The 18,783-nt window shown below is 34.2% G+C and overlaps 1 protein-coding gene across 1 annotated transcript; it reads right to left on the bottom strand.

Annotated features, from left to right (window-relative positions):
* Window positions 1-13,874: 13,874 nt before the first annotated feature.
* On the bottom strand, window positions 13,875-16,859 carry LOC111879593 (PTI1-like tyrosine-protein kinase At3g15890). The gene is made up of 4 exons (XM_023876058.2): window positions 16,708-16,859; window positions 16,483-16,630; window positions 16,060-16,322; window positions 13,875-14,880 (listed from the first exon to the last, which is right to left on the bottom strand). Exons 1-4 carry the CDS (start codon window positions 16,752-16,754, stop codon window positions 14,169-14,171), a joined length of 1,170 nt encoding a protein of 389 aa, XP_023731826.1. The 5' UTR covers window positions 16,755-16,859; the 3' UTR covers window positions 13,875-14,168.
* Window positions 16,860-18,783: the final 1,924 nt, after the last annotated feature.

Genomic DNA, 18,783 nt, shown 5'->3' with positions numbered 1-18,783 from the left:
AGGAATCGGTTGAGGCGGAACGATTTTCAGAAGCGCACGCCTTCAAAATTTTAGTCTAATTTTTACTTATTTTGACTTAGTCTAATTTTGACGATCCCATCCCATGGCCAAATTCATTACTGGAACGTGTTTTTACCAAACGGAATTGCTTCAATTTGCAATTGGGATCGTCAATTTGGCTTTTGGAATGTTGAATTGGAGATTGACGGGAAATTGATTGTCGACTGAAATTCTAGTCTTATGCTTTGATACTTAGTCTTATGCTTTGATGCTTCGCCTAGTACTTTAATGGATTCAAGTGACATTCCAACTGAAATTCCTCTCTCTCTCTCTAGCTTTTTCAAAATCAAATTACCTTTTAGCATATTCATCCTTATATAGTTTCTATTTTTTGTAATTACAGACTGATCTGGTTGATGTTCGGATAACAATCCATCAGGGGAGGAATCCATTGCAGTTTTGTATAAGTAACTAGTTTATTCATATCTTGTTTCTCTCTCTCTCTCTCTCCCTCTCTCTCTCTCTCTTATGTCCAAATCACATTTCCTTTCTATAGTATCTCAAGTAGCAGCATAGTTTTAAGGAAAAAGCACAGCTGATGTGCTGTAGAAGAGATTCACAAACTTATATAATCTTTGGCTAAGCTCTCGTAATCTTTGGCTAAGTTCTCAAATTGTTAACTTGGAGTGGCTTCTTGTAATCTTTGGCTAAGTTGTCAAATTGTTAACAGGAGTTCCCAAATTTCTAATCTTGTTTTTCTATTCTCATCCAGATAATACTTGTCCACGAGAAGTCCTTTGAAGCTGATAAATATTACTCGATGAAATCTATATTCTTTTCAGCTCAGGTAAGTTTTCTTATGGTAAAAAAATATGTTGCCTGGAAAAAAAAATTGAAATCCATAAATACTGCAAAAACTTTTCTACCTTAGTAAATTACATAAATGGACCTTGTAGTTTGGTGGAATCCAATTTTGATTTTTGTTGCATGGCTCGTCCTTGTGGTTTCATTTTATGTGAAGCGTTGGTCCTTGAGTCATTGAATCGTTAAATCTAACTACTCAGTTGTTAATTTTATTAAATATTGCCATTTTGCCCTTGGGGCAAACTAATAAAAAACACACCATACGGTCCAAATTTGTAATTTACTATATGTATATGCATATGCATATCTATATATTTAATTATATTTACAAATAAAAAACACACCATTTTGGACCCTATGGTGCTTTGTTATTAGTTTGGTCCAAGGGCAAAATGGTCATGTTTAAAAAACTAACAACTGAATAGTTAGATTTAATGATTTAATGACTCAGGGACCAAGGCTGCACATAAAATGAAACCACTAGGACGAGTTGTAATACCTTTTCTTAACGCACCTATGATAATATGTATTGGTTGTAGCTAAATGAGTTGTATTTGTTTGGATATAGGACATATGGTGGTCAAATGAAGTTGTGTACAAAATGTTATATGAAATGGATGTGGGAGTATTATGTGGATGCTACAACAGGTAGGTAAGCTTCAATTTCTACCTTTTAATTTCTCTCATAAGTTGAAAATTTGATTTCTGGTTTCCATGGATCCAACCTTAATGTTTTTCATCCTCAAAGGTAATACATGTTTGCTGAAGTACCAGACGACTACGAATAGATATAGACTCTACAAATGTTCAGGTGGGTATTTTTTTTTCTGAAATTCACATAACTATATCTTTGATAGTCATGTTTGTTTGTTCGGTTGTGCAAGGACAATTAGATGGAGTTTGACAGCACATGCAGCTAGGGAAGTGGATTGGAGTGGGATAGCAAATAGAACAAATGTAGCTAGGGTAATTGTTTTCTGAATTTGGTGTAACTATATCTTTGATTTTGTTTTTCATCTTACCTTTTATGATTGTTTTTTGTTATTTTGATTCTGATTAATGGTGTAATGTTCTCAAGGGAAGTGGATTGGAGTGGCCAATCCTGCAATGAAGGGATGCACCATGGGAGTGGTATACCAAAAAACCATGGTATTTTATTTTATATTATGCAATGGATAGTATTTTTTGTATATGGTATTTTATTTCTATTATGAGAGATTAAATGCAAATTTAATTTATAAATTAATAAATATATAAATATATTTTTTTTAAAAAAAAAATTAAAATTACGATACGCAAAAATGTGTGTCGTCTTCATTTATGACATGGCCTTTCTTGACTGGTGCTTCCTTGATACGCATTGCGTGTCATAAACACGCGCGTCGTAAGGTTACGACACGCAAATGCGTGTCGTCTTCCTTTATGACAGGGTCTTTCTTGATACGCATTGCGTGTCATAACCGCGCGTCATAAATGCGCGTCGTCTATAGACGACGCGCAAAAGCGCGTCATCTCTCTTTATGACAGGGCCTTCCTTGACGTGCATTTGCGCATCGTCTGAGCGTTTTACGACGCGCAATGAGCGTCGTAAAAGGCCTTTTTTCTAGTAGTGTTCAAAGGAATGTACTTTGAGTGAGAGACATCATATCTAAGGAATTGTATTGTAACAATCTCCAATAGAGGACTTTGTAATATCATTGGCAATAGTCTTTGTGACTTTGGTGCAGTGACATTACGAAAGGATGATTGCATAAAGTGTTAGAATCAAGCATATTCTATAAGTGGCAAGAATTTGATATTCTTACACTTATGAAAAAGGATTTGGAGTCGTGAAATGAGAATGATTGGAAATGTACTCAATTTGATCTATTTCACAAAAGTAAGAACCATAGGTAAACATTGTGTGCATGCTAAGAGCATGGGACAAGTGTAATAATTCAAGTAAGAAGTTGATTACCCGAAACGACAAATAATGAGTAATCGATATGGTGATAAATAAAAGGAGTTTTATTTATACTCAAAGGTTTGAGGCCATATGAGATTAGTATTATTCTTGTGTTTCACATTTGCATGTTTTGACTTCCAGAATAATTGAATTTATTAAGAACAATCGAATTATTCGAACGGGCCACAGTCGTTCATATGTTGGAAGTAGATATGAATGAAGACTGTCGTGAATTGGTGTGTGGATTGTCTAAAAGAGTATTAGACACAAGCAAATGTTTGCTGCAACGTTCATGAGTGCTTATGAATATGATTTGAGCATTTGATTAAACCCACGCTCACTTGGATCACTTCATGGATTGTATCACGAGTGATTGGTGAGACGATAACATCTTATATTCTTGAAACCGAGATGTGTGAGTTGTATCTTGCGAATCGGTTGCACATTGATAATATGTAAACGCACTAGTAACTTGGTGTTATAAAATATATTATTGTGTGTAATTCGGTGAGTGAGTGCAAGCAAGCATTGTATCAAAGTTTATCCGTTCCTTTTATCCAAAGTAGGATAAAAGCGATATATTTGGGCCCCTCGATGATTTTGTGATGACAAACGTAAATGCTCGGCCGGGCTAGGGCTAATTTGATTTGTTCAATTAGTCAGTCATCATAAATCGGGAATCGAGATATAGTACAAAGAGAATGATTTGAAATCATATCTCATATGATATCTAGAATGGAGGAATATATGATCCCTTATCTAAGGACACGCGTATCTGATACGATCAGAGTTGACAGCGGCTTTGGAAAGCTACGATTGCAGATCAGGATCTGAAGTCATACGCATAATAGTTATTAGACTTATCCAAGTGGGAGACTGTTGGATTAGTGTCTAAGTCCATAACTATTTTGGTATGTACTTGACCCGATGGTGCATGGTCCTTTTGGGTTGCCTTCACCAAAGCAACTTGATAGGATGAATTATGGAGAGAAAGGATTAAATATGATTTATTAATATATTATGAGAATAATATATTAAAGGAGAAATCATATTGTTTAATTAATATTAGTCAATAATTAATTGGTAATTAGTTTTGTGACTAAAAGAGATTAATTAAACTTAAGGGACTGGAATTGTAATTATAAGATAATTGCAATTTGGGCTATGGATTGTCTTAAATTAAGGAGTGGACGAATTCTATGGGGAAGCCCATAAGGAAATCGTCCAAGGCCCTAATTAAAGGAGTCCATGGGTTGCTTAGGGCTTAAGCATCCAAATTAGGGTTTCCTTGTTAGATAACCCTAATAGCCACACTATATATAAGACCCTTATGACCCAAAAACGTGGTGAATCATTCTTCTAGGGTTTCCTTGTTAGATAAGCCTAATAGCCTCACTATATATAAGACCCTTATGACCCAAAAACGTGGTGAATCATTCTTCTAGGGTTTCCTTGTTAGATAACCCTAATAACCTCATTATATATAAGACCCTTATGACCCAAAAACGTGGTGAATCATTCTTATAGGGTTAGAACATGTTTTGGGCAGCATCCATCCTCTCTCCTCTTCATCCTCTTGCTTATGGTGTTTGTGAGCCATTAGAGGAGTGACATTTGTGACTCTAAGCTTTCTAAAGTCAATACAAGGAGATTTGGGATTGTTATTACAACATAACAATCAAGGTAACATCTTAAACCTATTCTTATGTTAATATGATTACTTGAATGCTAGAATTAGGGTTTATAGTCTTGGATAACTTGCATGTATAATAGAGAAACCTAGATCCAAGCATTAGGGGTATGAGCACATAGGATGTCTTATGATCAAAACCCATCAGTAATTTATATAAAATAGTTCATATCTATGTGTAAGATGAAAGTAACTATGCACTCACTTGGTAAGGTGGTGATTCTAAACTCAGACAACGCTTCGTTACACTTAAAACAATTTCCTTTGACAAAACCTAGTATCAATACCCATCAGTAATTTATATAAAATAGTTCATATCTATGTGTAAGATGAAAGTAACTATCCACTCACTGGAGGAGCGTTTCCGAGCCGAAAGCTTTTCTTCTCGTAGCCGTCGGGCGCTCCGGGGCTTCCTTCTCGTGCTAGGGAGGTTCCCTAGACTTGGGAGGGGTTTAAGGAGGCTAGCAAGAAGTTTGAGAGAGAAAGAAAGGTTATGGTGTGAAGAAATTATGAAAGATTCATCCTTTATTTATAGGGATTTTATCGTAGAGTAGCCCCTAAGCTTCGTCCATATCTTCTGTGTACGAGCTCCGTTTTCTATGTTATTTATATCCACATGTTGGTATTTATGAGTACTACAACTTTCATTTAGACCTCGTCAGCTAATTTTCATTCTGTCTCAGATTTACAAAAACTGTATCGTATTTATCGCACTCGAAGAGTAGAGACTAAGCTTCGTCCATATCTTTCGCATACGAGCTCCTTTTTCGACGTTATTTATATCCATGCATTGGTATTTACGAGTACTACAAATTACATTTAGATTCCGTTGGCTAGTTCTCTATCTATCTCGGATTTACAAAACTGTATCGAATTCACCAAGCTCGAAGAGTAGGAACTAAGTTTCATCCATATCTTTCGCATACGAGATTCGTTTTCGACTGTCTTTTTATCGTTGAGCTCCTGTTAACAAGATCTTCAATTCTTGTTTAGACTATTTTGGTTAAAAATCGACCGATCTAAAATTCGAATTTCGGGTTGTGTACTACTATGCTAAATCTTAGAAAAATCATCACTTCCTCATACGAAGTCAGATTTGGACGTTCTTTTCATCCACACTCTCAGTTTAACATATACTACGAATTTAGTTTATATCTCTAAGGCTAGAAAGTATTTTATCGTAAATTCACTTTTTATGATTCCCGGTGTCATGCCGGTTTTGCCGTAAAACTTCGACAGGTCATAATTTCTTCGTTATAACTCGGATTTCAGAGTTCTTTATAAGTATAGAAACCTTGTGACATATACTATAACTTGTTTAATATTACTCATTCTAAATAATCTTCAATAAAAAAGTCATTTTTGATGCTCATTGTCTCTAAATTGACTAGTCCGAATCTGCAGGCGTTACACCATTGCCTGGAAAAGTTCAAAGAAAGAAGTGGTCGCACTTTCTTCAACAAAATCAGATTATATAGTTGTGTGTGAGACATCTCAATAAGTTGATTGGATGAAGAAATTCATCGGTGATCTTGATGTTGTTCCAAGCATTAAAAATTCCATTGAGATGCCTTGTGACTTCACCGGTGCTATCGTTGTTGCAAGAGACCTGGTGGTTACCAACAAGACTAGGCACATTCAACGAAAATTCAATTTCATTCGTCATGAATTGGAATTGGGAAATGTATGCATTGAGAAGGTTCATAGAGATAATAATCTAGTATATCCATTCACTAATCCTCTTTCTCAAAACAATTTTGTGAGTCATGTGAAAGGAATCGGTCTTCGATTAGCTTGTGAATAGATTTAAAAATGTAAATTACTAATATCTAGATATTCAAAACTATGTATCAATGATATACAATATATTTTGATATATGAGATATCTCCTTTGTGTTAAATATTATTGTGTTCTATGTTAGCATGTTACTTAATGCTTGAGTAATTTGATTATTCAAAATTTTCCATAGTCAGTCACTATTGTAGGAGCAACTGTGAATTAAGACTAATATGAATCGGTTTGGTTGATTTCAAGTGGTGAAATAGCAAATTGTTGAATCCAAATTCATATGTACTTGTTAAAGAACAACTATTGGATATGACCCGCATTAAGATTCACTTCATGGATCGTTATCATAAGTGAATCTTGAACACAAGTAAATATCTTTAGTCTTTCGACATGAGTAACATATTGGAGAACTTAAGTATGGAGATTGTTATACTTTAACATGGTTAAACTCTCGTGTAACTGTGTGGTCATAAAAGCTTTCGTTCGGTATAACATGAATTATATGAGATTGTGTATGTAGTCAAGATGTGATTTGTTCCTCCTATGTGTTGAGAGTTAGCCATTTATGGCGCCTTACTTAAAAGTTGGATGTCAAATGAAAATAATTATGTTCCATGTATCATATCCAACATGATGTTCGTAACAAAGAGAATATTGATACACTTATCTTATACTTCAATTGCAGCTTTTGAGCTCCTGGAATTTGATGTTGATAGATGACACCCTTTCGTCTGTTGTTAGGGGCAGTAGACCGTTGTTAGACATCGGCTACTATCTATGTCAGTCTTTAATGAATCTTGTGTAAGTGGGAGATTGTTAAATCTATATGCCCAAGAATCATTATTGAGTGATATTGCTAATGACATATGATCCTATAATATGTCATGTACAAAGTTTTGGACACTTTGGTTACCTAAGATTAAATTAGTGAGTTACTCTACCATGGTTAAATTAACTAGCCAACAAAAATTCTCCTCATTAGGCCTTATGGCCATAAGTTCTTTGAGGGATGGAGGTTGCTTGTCAACCTTCATCCTCTTATCCCTCATGCTCCTCTTTCTAGCCAATATTTTAGGGTATTTTAATGTAAAGGCTTTACCTTGCATGGGATATAAAATGGGACTCTTATGCATGAAAAGTTGCTAGCTTTTTACACTTAGAATTCTCTCATCTTTTGCATAAAAGACGTGGGTTCCCGAGCTCCAATCTCTCTCACTTTTGAAGTTTGGTTCTTGGTTTTTTGCTACTTCGATCACTTCGGCTTTTCCTTTAGTGATTAATTGTTTAAGCCCTTGAAGGCTTAAAGAACAAAGTAATATAAGAAGAAAACTAGAATTTTGGTACCTTAATATTGTTAGTGGGTTACTTGTAGAGTAGATCATGCTTCTTGTTCTTACCATCTATTTCAACACCCCAAACCCAAGAGGGTCTAAAGGCTTCAAAGGTTTTCATTCTAAAAGACCCTATGATTGTTTTAATATCATTCTAATCTCTTTAAAATGATCCTTGATGGTTTGGTTTTGTTATATACTAGATAATTTTTAGAAAATTTAAAGCTTCTGTTGCCGGTTTTTATTAAAAAAACTCTCTATTTTAGGTATCAAACCCATCATAATGGTTGATGTCAACTTTCCAACTTGGATAGAAAAGAAGGGAAAAAAAGATTCAAATATTAAATACTGAAAATAGGGAAAAATTATAATTTTCTAGCTGAACTCAAAAGGAGAAGTCAATATGTGGCCTTTACAGTTGTAGATAGTAAACCCTTAAGGAAACTTAATGTCTGGTGTCTATGATCCATTTGGTAAAGGATCATCAAGTAAAATTCTTGTTTCATGGATTGTATCGAAAGTCATGGACTACTTTTAGTGGCCTTTGGGAGGAGCAATAACACGCATCCAAAAATCACCCATAGAAAGTCAAGAAATAGTGCTAGTATATTTGGTACTATATACAATAAATTTATATTAATGAAAGAATTATATACCAAGGAAATATGGAAAGTGGTATCTCAAATAGAAACATCATTCTGGGATTATATATAAAGTATGAGAACTTGGTAAAAATACCTTGAGGCTAAGGAGTTTTTAGTAAGGGTGTATTTGAAGGGATGTAAAAGTATGTATTGTTCATACTAAATGCAGAGCATTTATGAAGATTATGAGTATTTAAAGTTGGTAAAATTATTAGGCTTTAGACATAGATATGTACATTGAAGCTGAATGTAATCTGTGGGTTTAGAATAAGGTTATATTATGTAATGTAAAACACAAATATGACATAAGTTATTTTATATTTTCCTTTAAGACGAGCAAAAGCCAAGTGTGATGTATTTTGATATGTCCTAAATTATACATATTTTAGGGGGCATTTTTGAGCCATTTTTGTAACTAAAATAGGAAAAAGTTACTTAATTATATTATATTTATATTTTGCAACTGAATATGGTAGATTGGTGAAATAGTAATTGAAACAGCCATTTTGGGCGTAATTTATATTTTCTAACTAAAATAAGACAAAAAATACTCAATTACTTTATATTTTTATTTTGCAACTGAATATGGCATGTTGGTGAAATAGTAGCTGAAAATGGCATTTTGGCATTATTTCGTGAAGCAATGAGCAAGCAAGGTAGTTCGAGTTAAGCATGGAAAGAAATCTGAAGATTCAACATATAATTTTTGGATTTTTTATTTCTTGTTAAGATTTCAAATTTCCTCGCGATTTAATTGGTTTTTAAAACTACAAATAGAACTCTAAATTCGTCCAAATCACAAAAAGATCATAAAATTAGAGAATACAGAAGAATATGTCTAGAAAAGGCCATTTTGAAGGTCTAAAGCCTATACCAGCGGACTGGCTGATACGGAATCGGAATTTTGAAGATCAAGTGAAGAATCATTGTGTTATCAATTTGTGAAACCGTAGTTTGTTTGATTAATTGATATTTGGTATTGAGAATTCAATTTATTATTTCTCCAACTAAAAGACCCATGCATATAAATGTTGATTTTGTTATGTTAATGTAACTAAGTGCATGATCTAAGATTAGGTTCGAATTATATATTTTGTATCACTTTAGTTTTGCTAACATTATTGGCCCAACACTCCATTAATGTGGTAGGCATTAGGACTAGAGGTCGACCATATCCCTAGGTTAAACATAATAGAATTAAGTTAATGTCCGTGATTGACCGAATAGCTTGGACAATTTGAGAAGTCGTCACTAACCCTGAGACTGATCATACCAATTGAGTATTTTATAATACGACATAATAGACCAAGTCTTAGGGAGGTATCCTTATTGGTAGATAACTTAGAACCATAGGATTAGTGACTTAACCATCTGATCTAATCAATTTAGGAATTGATGGATAACTTACCAATATTGTTTAAAGGATATTAATTAATTGAACTAAGATGAATTGAATACGAATATGATTACCCTTAGATTTTGTTATCCATACCGTTAGCCATGGTCTTATGTTTGTTTCATTATTTATATGATTATGCTAATGACACTAGTTAAAGGGTGTTTGGATAAGCTTAAAAGGAGCTTTTTAACTTATTTACGGTTCCACACCGGTATAAGTTAAAATGAGTGTTTGAATAGATTGTTTTTAAAAAAATAGCTTATGCGTTGTGGAACTGGAGATAAGTTATTTTTTTATAAGTTACTAACACTTAAATTATCAAAACTCCTTATAACTTAATAGTTGTCCAACAAATCTTGGAAGTCTTTTTTTTTTGGTAATTTTGTCAAACACTAAAAAGGGCTTATCAACTTATAGGGTTTTACACCAGATAAGATAATAAAAACATTTTTTAAAAAACTCTATTTTGACATCGCTATAAGCTAATAAGCTGTAAGTTAAAAGTTCTTATCATTTAAATAAGCTTAGCCAAACACCCTCTTAATTCCCCATTATATGCCTTCTTTTAAGATTGATGAATAAGAAGATGCTAATATATTAGTACACTTCTATTCTCATTGTGTTCGACACCCTTACTTACCTAAGCAATGTTGTCATTAATCAAGTACACTGCTTGGTGTAGATAGTCAGTTTGGTTTGTTAAGAATTATAAATGTAAAACTAGATTTGCATTTTCAGGTCTATATCTTTTATATCATAAGTTTTTGGTGCCATTATCAAATAGAATGGTTTTCAAGTTATATCAATTTTATAGAATATCTTTTACGCATCACATTAATCCATACCACTTTCACGCTCAAAGTCAACTTATCATAATCGTGTGCTTATGAGTATTTGTGTTGGATATTTGTAGTTAATATACATTGCAAGAGTGGTGAAATTTAAGGGGCTTTGTTTCCACTTTAAGTAACTTGGAGTCTTGGTAGATTTCATCGTGAGTAGGATTGAGTCGTGAGCGTCTTCATATCAAGAAATTCATGTCTAAGATTTCTAAAAGAAAGAGCCAATATGTCATCATATGTAGCCTGAAATCTATTAACATCCACCTTCTTGGCAAGTCTGAGACTTGTGGGTTGTGGAAAGTTGTCGTATTGTCTTTACAATGTAGAAATAAAGACCTAAATTGTAAGAATAACCACATTTGAAAATAGAGCGTTTGGGAAACTGTAAACCATATAGATAATATAGCGGATACCCTCAAGGTGGACCTTAAAGTCTTTTACACCACTCTTTTGGACCCACAATCAAGTAAGGTCCTGACTTGATAACTAGATAGCTGGTGGGATAACATGAAGCTCTTATACAAATTTCCTTACTTTTTGTATTTGAATCTGATATGAGTTTTAGCATCTTATAAAAGGTTTGTCTTACGTTGTACGATGGTCAATATTCAGTGGAACTGGAGCCAGTAGCATTCTAGTAGAAGACATATTTTCTATTTGGAAGCTCTAATAGATTTACATGTGTAGATTGTTGGAACCAACCTCTGTGAACAACTCTATTATAGAAAGAAGAGTGTAACAACAAAAGTAAAACAATACTTTGGTGTGTGATCTGCTGGAAGGAGAACATAAATGAAAAAAACAAGATGGTGTAACTTTCACATCTTATTATCTGCTAAAATGTAAATTACACACTTAAAAACAATTGACAACCTAACCTATTTATAAACTACTAACTAAATAGATATACCTATAAAGTAGGTACACATCCTACAAGTAAACGTGGGTATACATGATCTCCATAATACCTGATCCATTCCCATGCATATCGGTCAACACTATGACCCATTCTCTTTTATTTAACTCAATCTTCCAGCATCAAGATTATACCCAACAACCACCCCCTAATCTTGATGCTCTTGACCTTGCTTCTCTTGCTATAATCTTGCTCAAACTCCATACTGTCTCATGCATTTTTCATTACCAACATGTGATCAACCTTACTAATTGCTTCACCTCCTTGCTTGCTTTCTTGCTTTATTCTTATGTTTGTTGAATGCTACCCATTTTGATTTTGATGCTACTTTCTACATACTTCTAGTTTGCTAGTTGCTACAAACTTCTTGATTGCTATATTGTTTTCTTATGATCACCAAAACATGATCAACCTTGCTACTTGCTTTTCTTTCTTGCAACCAGCCCTCTCTTGCTTCTTAATCACTTGTTGCTTGCTTTAAGAACACAAAGTTTGCTCTTGCCAAACTTTCTATTTTCTTGCTTGATTCAAACTCTCTTTTTTTCTTACTTCGAATCTTATTGCTTGCTAGTTAACTTGTTATTCGAACCACCTAGGTTCAGTCTTGCCATCTTGCTTTACTCTTGTTGTGTTTGGTTTTTTTCTTGCTAACATACAACAAACTTTTGCTGCTTCTTTCTTCTTTCTGTCTTTCTTCTTTCTAATTTGATGATGTGCAGTCGGTCTTCATGCTTGCTACTTGCTTTCTTCCTCTCCACTTGATTACTATAGTTGCATTCGATCTTCTTTTTCTGGCTACGAACCAGATGTGAACCTGGGTGCTCTGATACCAAGTGTTGGAACCAGCCTCTGTAAACAACTCTACTACAGAAAGAAGAGTATACCAAACAAAGCACAACAGTACTTTTGTGCGTGATCTGCTCCAAAACGAAAATTACACACTCAAAAACAAATGACAACCCAACCTATTTATAGACTACTAACTAAACAAATATACATATAAAGTAGGTACACATCCTACAAGTAAACATGGGTATACATGATTTCCATAATACCCAGTCCACTCCCATGCATATTGGTCAAATCTATGACATATTCTCTTTTATTCAGCTCAATCTTTCAACATCAAGATTATGCCCAACATAGATTCACCTCAACCAAGATAAGGATCATTGAATTTGAAGGCTGGGGATCGAATATATTAAGTGCTATATGGGGATGTCTTTATGGATGGCAGCTGACAAAGATTTTCCGAGTTCTAGTGATCTTAGTTGTAGTTGGTCAAAGTTGGTCCTAGGCAAACACAACATTAACCTATGGAAGACAAGGCTTAAACGGTTGCCAAATTGACTAAATGTCGTGAGAATGGACATTCTTATCCCTTCATCTATGTGTCTCTTATACAACATGAAAGAATGGTACTAGTTCGAGCTACACATATGTCAAATAGTTTATAAGGCTGGAGGGAGTGGTGCCATTGAAACCACACTCCCTCTTATACCACATAGATGTCAACTCATATTATTTTTATTTCATCAATTTGATATCACAGCAAGGGGATGGGAGAATGGTTAAGAGAAAAGAAAATAAAGAAGAAAAAAAACAAAATGATTGGTCGATAGAGGAGAGAGAAAGCAAATAAATGAGAGAGAGAGAGAGAGAGAGAATATGTGAGTGTGGTAGTATTCGGGTGAAAAGAGAGAATGTGTGGTAGACACTGCACTGAGAGGATGGTGTTTTAGGTGATGATATGGCGGAACCGCAGTTGAAACCACGCCCACTCCGTCTATTCTAAAAAAACTAACATGTAATCTAATTTAAAAGTTTTGATTAACTATTTTATGTATATTATCAAACATTAATGAGATTTTCTAATATGTGCCCTAAGGGCACATCTAAGAAGTATTAATTATGAAAAATATTACCATAATTAAATTCAAAATACATTTATTATGAAAATTAATAATGCATTTCATATTTAATTATGATAATACTAGTTTATAACCAGTGGAAACCACGGTTATAAAATTAATTGAAATTTTATAGTAAAACCTCAAAATTAATAATTAATTATTTTAAATAAATTATTAAGTACGATATATTTTTATTAGCTTTGTGAAATTATAATCGTTGATTCAAATAAATATATATAATTAATTTTTAATATATATTAGACATTTTTTATTTTTGAATTAATGAAAACAATAATATAAAATTTAAAATTTAAAATGGAGAATAAATAGATTGACAAATAATATCACATTAATTAGGAAGTCTAATAAATTTAAAATGGAGAACTAATAGAATGACTAGTAACATCATATTAATTAAGAGGTCTAATATAGTGACAAATGGCAAAATGACTACTCTTTTATTAGCATAGGGATTCTTTATAATTAATGTATTTTACATTTAATTATGATAATATTTATTATTAATTAATGCTTTTTATACGTGTCCTTAAGGCACATATTATAAAATTCCAACATTAAATTACAATGAACTTAAATAGCTTACGCAATGATAAGTTTCTTAACATAGGAAATTTTTTCAAGATATTGTAATTTACAACATTAAATTAAACAACAAATTAATAATTTAAGAAATATATAGAAGCTCCCTGTATATAAACCCATAATTTTCTGCGATGGGATATCCAACAAATATCTTTTTTTTTAACATCCGAGGAAACAGCATCTGAAAATGGAAGATTTGATCTTTTTCAATTGAAATTTCAAGATTATCATATCAGCCTTTCTTCCCCATTCTATCTGCATACCTCTTGTATGGATCATGCATCCTCTGCACATTACTCATGGCACCAAACACTCCATAAGCATCACTTTCATCATACCGACCACCACCCTTTGCATCACTGTCATAATCCTCATCACTAGCTTGATCCATACTCACAAGATCATCACCATACTTGACACTCTTCAACCTCAACTGCATAACTTTCCCTTTAGGTTCATTCCCTTTAAGCAGCTCCACAACTTCTTTCATATTAGGCCTCCTCTCTGGCTCACTTTGCACACAAAGTGCCGCAGCATTTATGAACTGTTTCAACTGTTCCTCGTCAAAATTGCCTCTCAGTTTTGGGTCAGCCAGCTCGCGAAAACGACCTTTTTCAATGTAAGGTTCAGCCCATTCGGTTATGGTTCGTTTGACACCTCCAGGGAGCTTCTCAATGGGTTTTCTTCCTGTAACAAGTTCAAGGAGAAGAATGCCAAAACTGTAAACATCGCAGCTTTCTGAGACCTTTCCCCACATGGCGTATTCAGGAGCTAGGTAACCTAGGGTTCCCTTCACCCTTGTGGTCATGTGACTAACACCATCTGGGATTAGCTTAGCGAACCCAAAATCAGCTACTAGTGGATCGAAGTTCGAGTCTAGGAGGACGTTACTTGCCTTTATGTCTCTGTGGATTATGTGGGGTGTTACTTCATGGTGCAAGTACCTATAAAAGCAAAAATAGTGTCTTCATATAGTAATTTGGAGTAAGATCGAGTATCCATTTTGCTTAAAACACAATTTAAAGGTTTGTTTGAAAAAATTGTAAAGAACTAGTGTTTTTAACGTTCATTTATTTTGAAAATTTATAGTACTGCTTATTATTTTTATTTTCTTAAAAAACATTGAATACCACTAATACTGAAGCTTGTGAAATTCGATAATATTACTTATTATTATTTTTATGATAAATTATCCTATTTGCGTTCATTGTTTTTTTCATCTTATACTAGAGATTCTGTCCCCGTTTAATCATTTGAGATATTTTTTGGATGGTAAAAATTGTGTTGTCTTCGGAGGGTGAACAGTTAAATCTTAAGTCTGTAACTTAACTACAGTTCTGGATATAAAGTAAATTTTTTATTTTTTATTTATTTATTTTATGTTTTTTTTTTTTTTAATTTTGTAATAATACTACTACTAACTTTATATTGGTCAACACCTAACACTCTTGGACACACATCGTTAGTTTTAATATCATTTAATAAAGATAACTTCATAATTCCATTTTTTTTTTTTTTGATTCTTAATGTTTTTCCTGTGTTAAAAATAGAGTAATTTAATGTAAGAAGAGTGGATGAATATTTATTGATTAATAAAATGATCGAACAAATACCTATTAAAACAACCAAACCGTATATTTATATACAAAAATCAAATAGTTTGACTTTCAACAAGTTTTTCGTCTTTTTCTTGATTCCATTTTCAGTACAACGGCCGGCAACACGAACAGCTAGCTAGGCATATTTTAATATGGCGAAACATACAATAATCTTCTCAAAAAAATGCCATCTCTTAACTTAGAGTAATATCTTGTATATTTTAAGCAAACTAATTAGGGGAAACGACTATGGCATGCAGATCCTCTTAATAAATAAAAGACAAGATTTACTCATTTCTCAAGTTTTCAAGAAAAACGTCACTTGCTAAAATATATTGACCATCGACATCTAAGGTAGGTTTCATATACAAATGGTGAGACTTTCGCTGATTGATTGATGTATCTCTAACTAATCAAATATCGGCTGTTCTAATAAAGGGTAGAAGAATCCTACTCGGAGTATATATTATTCAGTTATGCAAAAGTTGGAAAACGAAAGAAAAAAGTTTATTTTTGGAAACTTACAATAGTCCCTCAGCTGAGCCGATAGCAACTTTCATTCTCTTTTTCCAATCAAGTTGAACTTCATTAGCAAATTGGCCATGGAGGTGAGATAACAAACTAAGATTCGGCATGTAATCATAGACTATAAGTCGTTGTTCAGCCGAAGCGCAATAACCCCTCAGTCCCAACAGATTCTTGTGACGTACCCTTCCAAGAACTTCCACTTCCACTGCGAATTCCATCTCAGCCTTTGAATTCATCGATTTCAATTGCTTCACTGCGATCTGCATGATAAAAGACAGTTAAGCAATTGATGAAAATATACGTAGAATGATTTCAGTATTCATGATCATGCATTACTCGAGCTATATATGCGTATATCGGGAGTGCATGCATGAATCACAGGATGAAATCTTCAAGAAAACACAACAAGAAAAAGCTGACCTGAAGACCATCGGACGTTTTTCCCCAGTAAACGCTTCCAAAACCTCCTTCTCCAAGCTTATTATCTTCACTGAAACCGTTAGTGGCTGAATGCAACTCCTTGAAGGTAAAGATCCGCCATGGAGAATGACCATCTCTTGAGAGAACCCTAAAAAGAAAAAAAATATATACTCCATTAGTTTTTATAAGATTTGAAATAAGAATCCGTAATAAAGTTTTGCATACCCTTCATCAACCTTGTCTGACTCACAACAGCTGCAGGCGGAACCCATAATGTGGGTATGGGTTTTCGAAGAATATCGCTTTTGCGAATTTGAAAAACAAAGTTTTGCTTTTTAAGCAGAAGTAGATGACATTTGTTTCATATAATATGTAATACTGCCGACGTTGGCCGGCTCAGCTTCCGTCTCAAGTATAAACTCGTTTAATCAAATATATGAAAGTAGTGCTTCAACTAAAGACACTTGCAATGATTTATTTAAATGTTTAATCAAAGGGCCTCTCCAACTTATTTTGGTATTCTAATATTAAAAATTGATAAACAGCAGGTTATCCGGAATTTTTTTACTATACATAGTAGTATTGTCTGCAATAAAAAATTTGAAGAGTCAAAATATATTATTTTGAAAATGACAAAACAAATTATTTTCTAAAAAACAAATATTTTTAATTAAATTTTTTTTTTGTTGTTGTTGGTCACTGCCCCCATTGTAAGTCCTCCCTTTCCGCCACTAATCACCACAACCAATGAGAAAATGAGTCTCTCTCTCCCCATGGTCGTGCCGATAAGAGCACGGGTCTCTCTCAGTCTCATTGGCGGAGCTTATATAGGGTCAGGGGGTTGTGCCCCCCCCCCCCTCCCTCCCACCCCTATTTTTTTTAATTATTTACATATTATGTCTAAAACGATAAAATTTGATTTTGACCCCCTTATTCTTCAATTTTTATACGTATTCTATTTTCGCCCCCCCCAAATTAAAACATCAAGCTTCGCCACTGCTCGGTCTTCTGCTTCTTCTTCTTCTTCTTCTTCTTCTTCTTCTTCTCTCTCTCTCTCTCTCTCTCTCTCTCTCTCTCTCTCTCTCTCTCTCTCTCTCTCTCTCTCTCTCTCTCTCTCTCTTCGTGGTCGTGGTCCGTATACCAGACTTTGTTCGTGGTTCGTGGTTCGTGATGGCTAAGTGGAGCTAGAGGTGGTTCGTGGTCCGTGAGAGGTATTGCACATGGCCTAAGATATTTACTTACCAAAATATGGTTGTTTTTATTTTATTTATCAAATAATTATATCTATTCTTAATATTAATTACTATTTTTTATTGAACGGTCCCTCCTTTCGCACGTGTATCCTTATCTCCCGCCTTCCACCTCCCTCTTCCATAGTTGTCCACTCTCCACATCGCAACATGCCTCCTTCCTCAAGCCATAGGTTGCCCTCATTCTTTTTCGCCCTCAACAAATTTCCAAAATTTGATCAACAATTTCTACCACCATATTTGGCGTTTAATTGCATCATATTCTACATGTACCTTCGACTCTCCTCCCACGTATCTATTGATGTTGTATCTATTCCAATCAACTCTCTTAACACAAACCCTTCATTGCATTTTCATAAGTCCATGGTACTTTGATGTGTATTTGTAACGCCCGAATCGCCAGACGTAACTTTTGCAATTATTTTTATTATTCATGGACTAGATCGGAGTACACTGGGTGTACACAAGGTACGCACCACGTACTCTCATGCATGTGCGAAGCAGGGATGTCCCCTGCGTACGCGAGGCGTATGCAAGCCAAGGGAAAACCCTAATTTTTAGGCTTGGTACCCTATTTAAGCTCATTAAGCCCCTCAAGCCCTTCACCTTATCAACCCCCCCCCCCCCCCCCATTGCCTTTTTTATCTAATCTCGAAACCATTGCCATCTTGAGAGCATTCTTGAGCTTACAAAGCGTTTTTCAATGTTCTTTTATGATCTTGAAGAAGAAGGAGGCTTGAAGAGAAACATTGTACAAGAAAGAGTTGATAGATCTAGAGGTTGTTCATCATTTCTAGCTCATTGGAGGTATAAAGTCTAAAACTTGTTCATTTTAAGTCTAGATCTAGGTTTGGGTAAGAACTTAGCATCTTTTGGTCCCATAACTTAGTCTCATGGAGTATGAACTACTCCAGACCATTTGAGCTATCATTTTGGGCTATTAAGGGTGGATGAGGTTATAAAAATTGAATCTTAGAGGTTAGAACTCAACCATACATGAGTTGGTGACCACTTAAGGGAAATAGAAGGTCTAATTTATGGATTGTGTCCC

The sequence above is a fragment of the Lactuca sativa genome, chromosome 7, assembly GCF_002870075.4.
Source record: "Lactuca sativa cultivar Salinas chromosome 7, Lsat_Salinas_v11, whole genome shotgun sequence".
Lineage (NCBI taxonomy): Eukaryota > Viridiplantae > Streptophyta > Magnoliopsida > Asterales > Asteraceae > Lactuca > Lactuca sativa.
This window is presented reverse-complemented; position numbering and strand designations above follow the sequence as displayed.

Bases quoted from the DNA above. Each gene is read 5' to 3' on its own strand.
- LOC111879593 (XM_023876058.2), bottom strand. From the start codon at position 16,754: ATGGGTTCCGCCTGCAGCTGTTGTGAGTCAGACAAGGTTGATGAAGG. The intron at 16,631-16,707 runs GTATGCAAAACT...TTTTCTTTTTAG, and splicing joins TCAGACAAGGTTGATGAAGG to GGTTCTCTCAAGAGATGGTC. The intron at 14,881-16,059 runs GTAAGTTTCCAA...TTGCTTTTATAG, and splicing joins GGCTCAGCTGAGGGACTATT to GTACTTGCACCATGAAGTAA.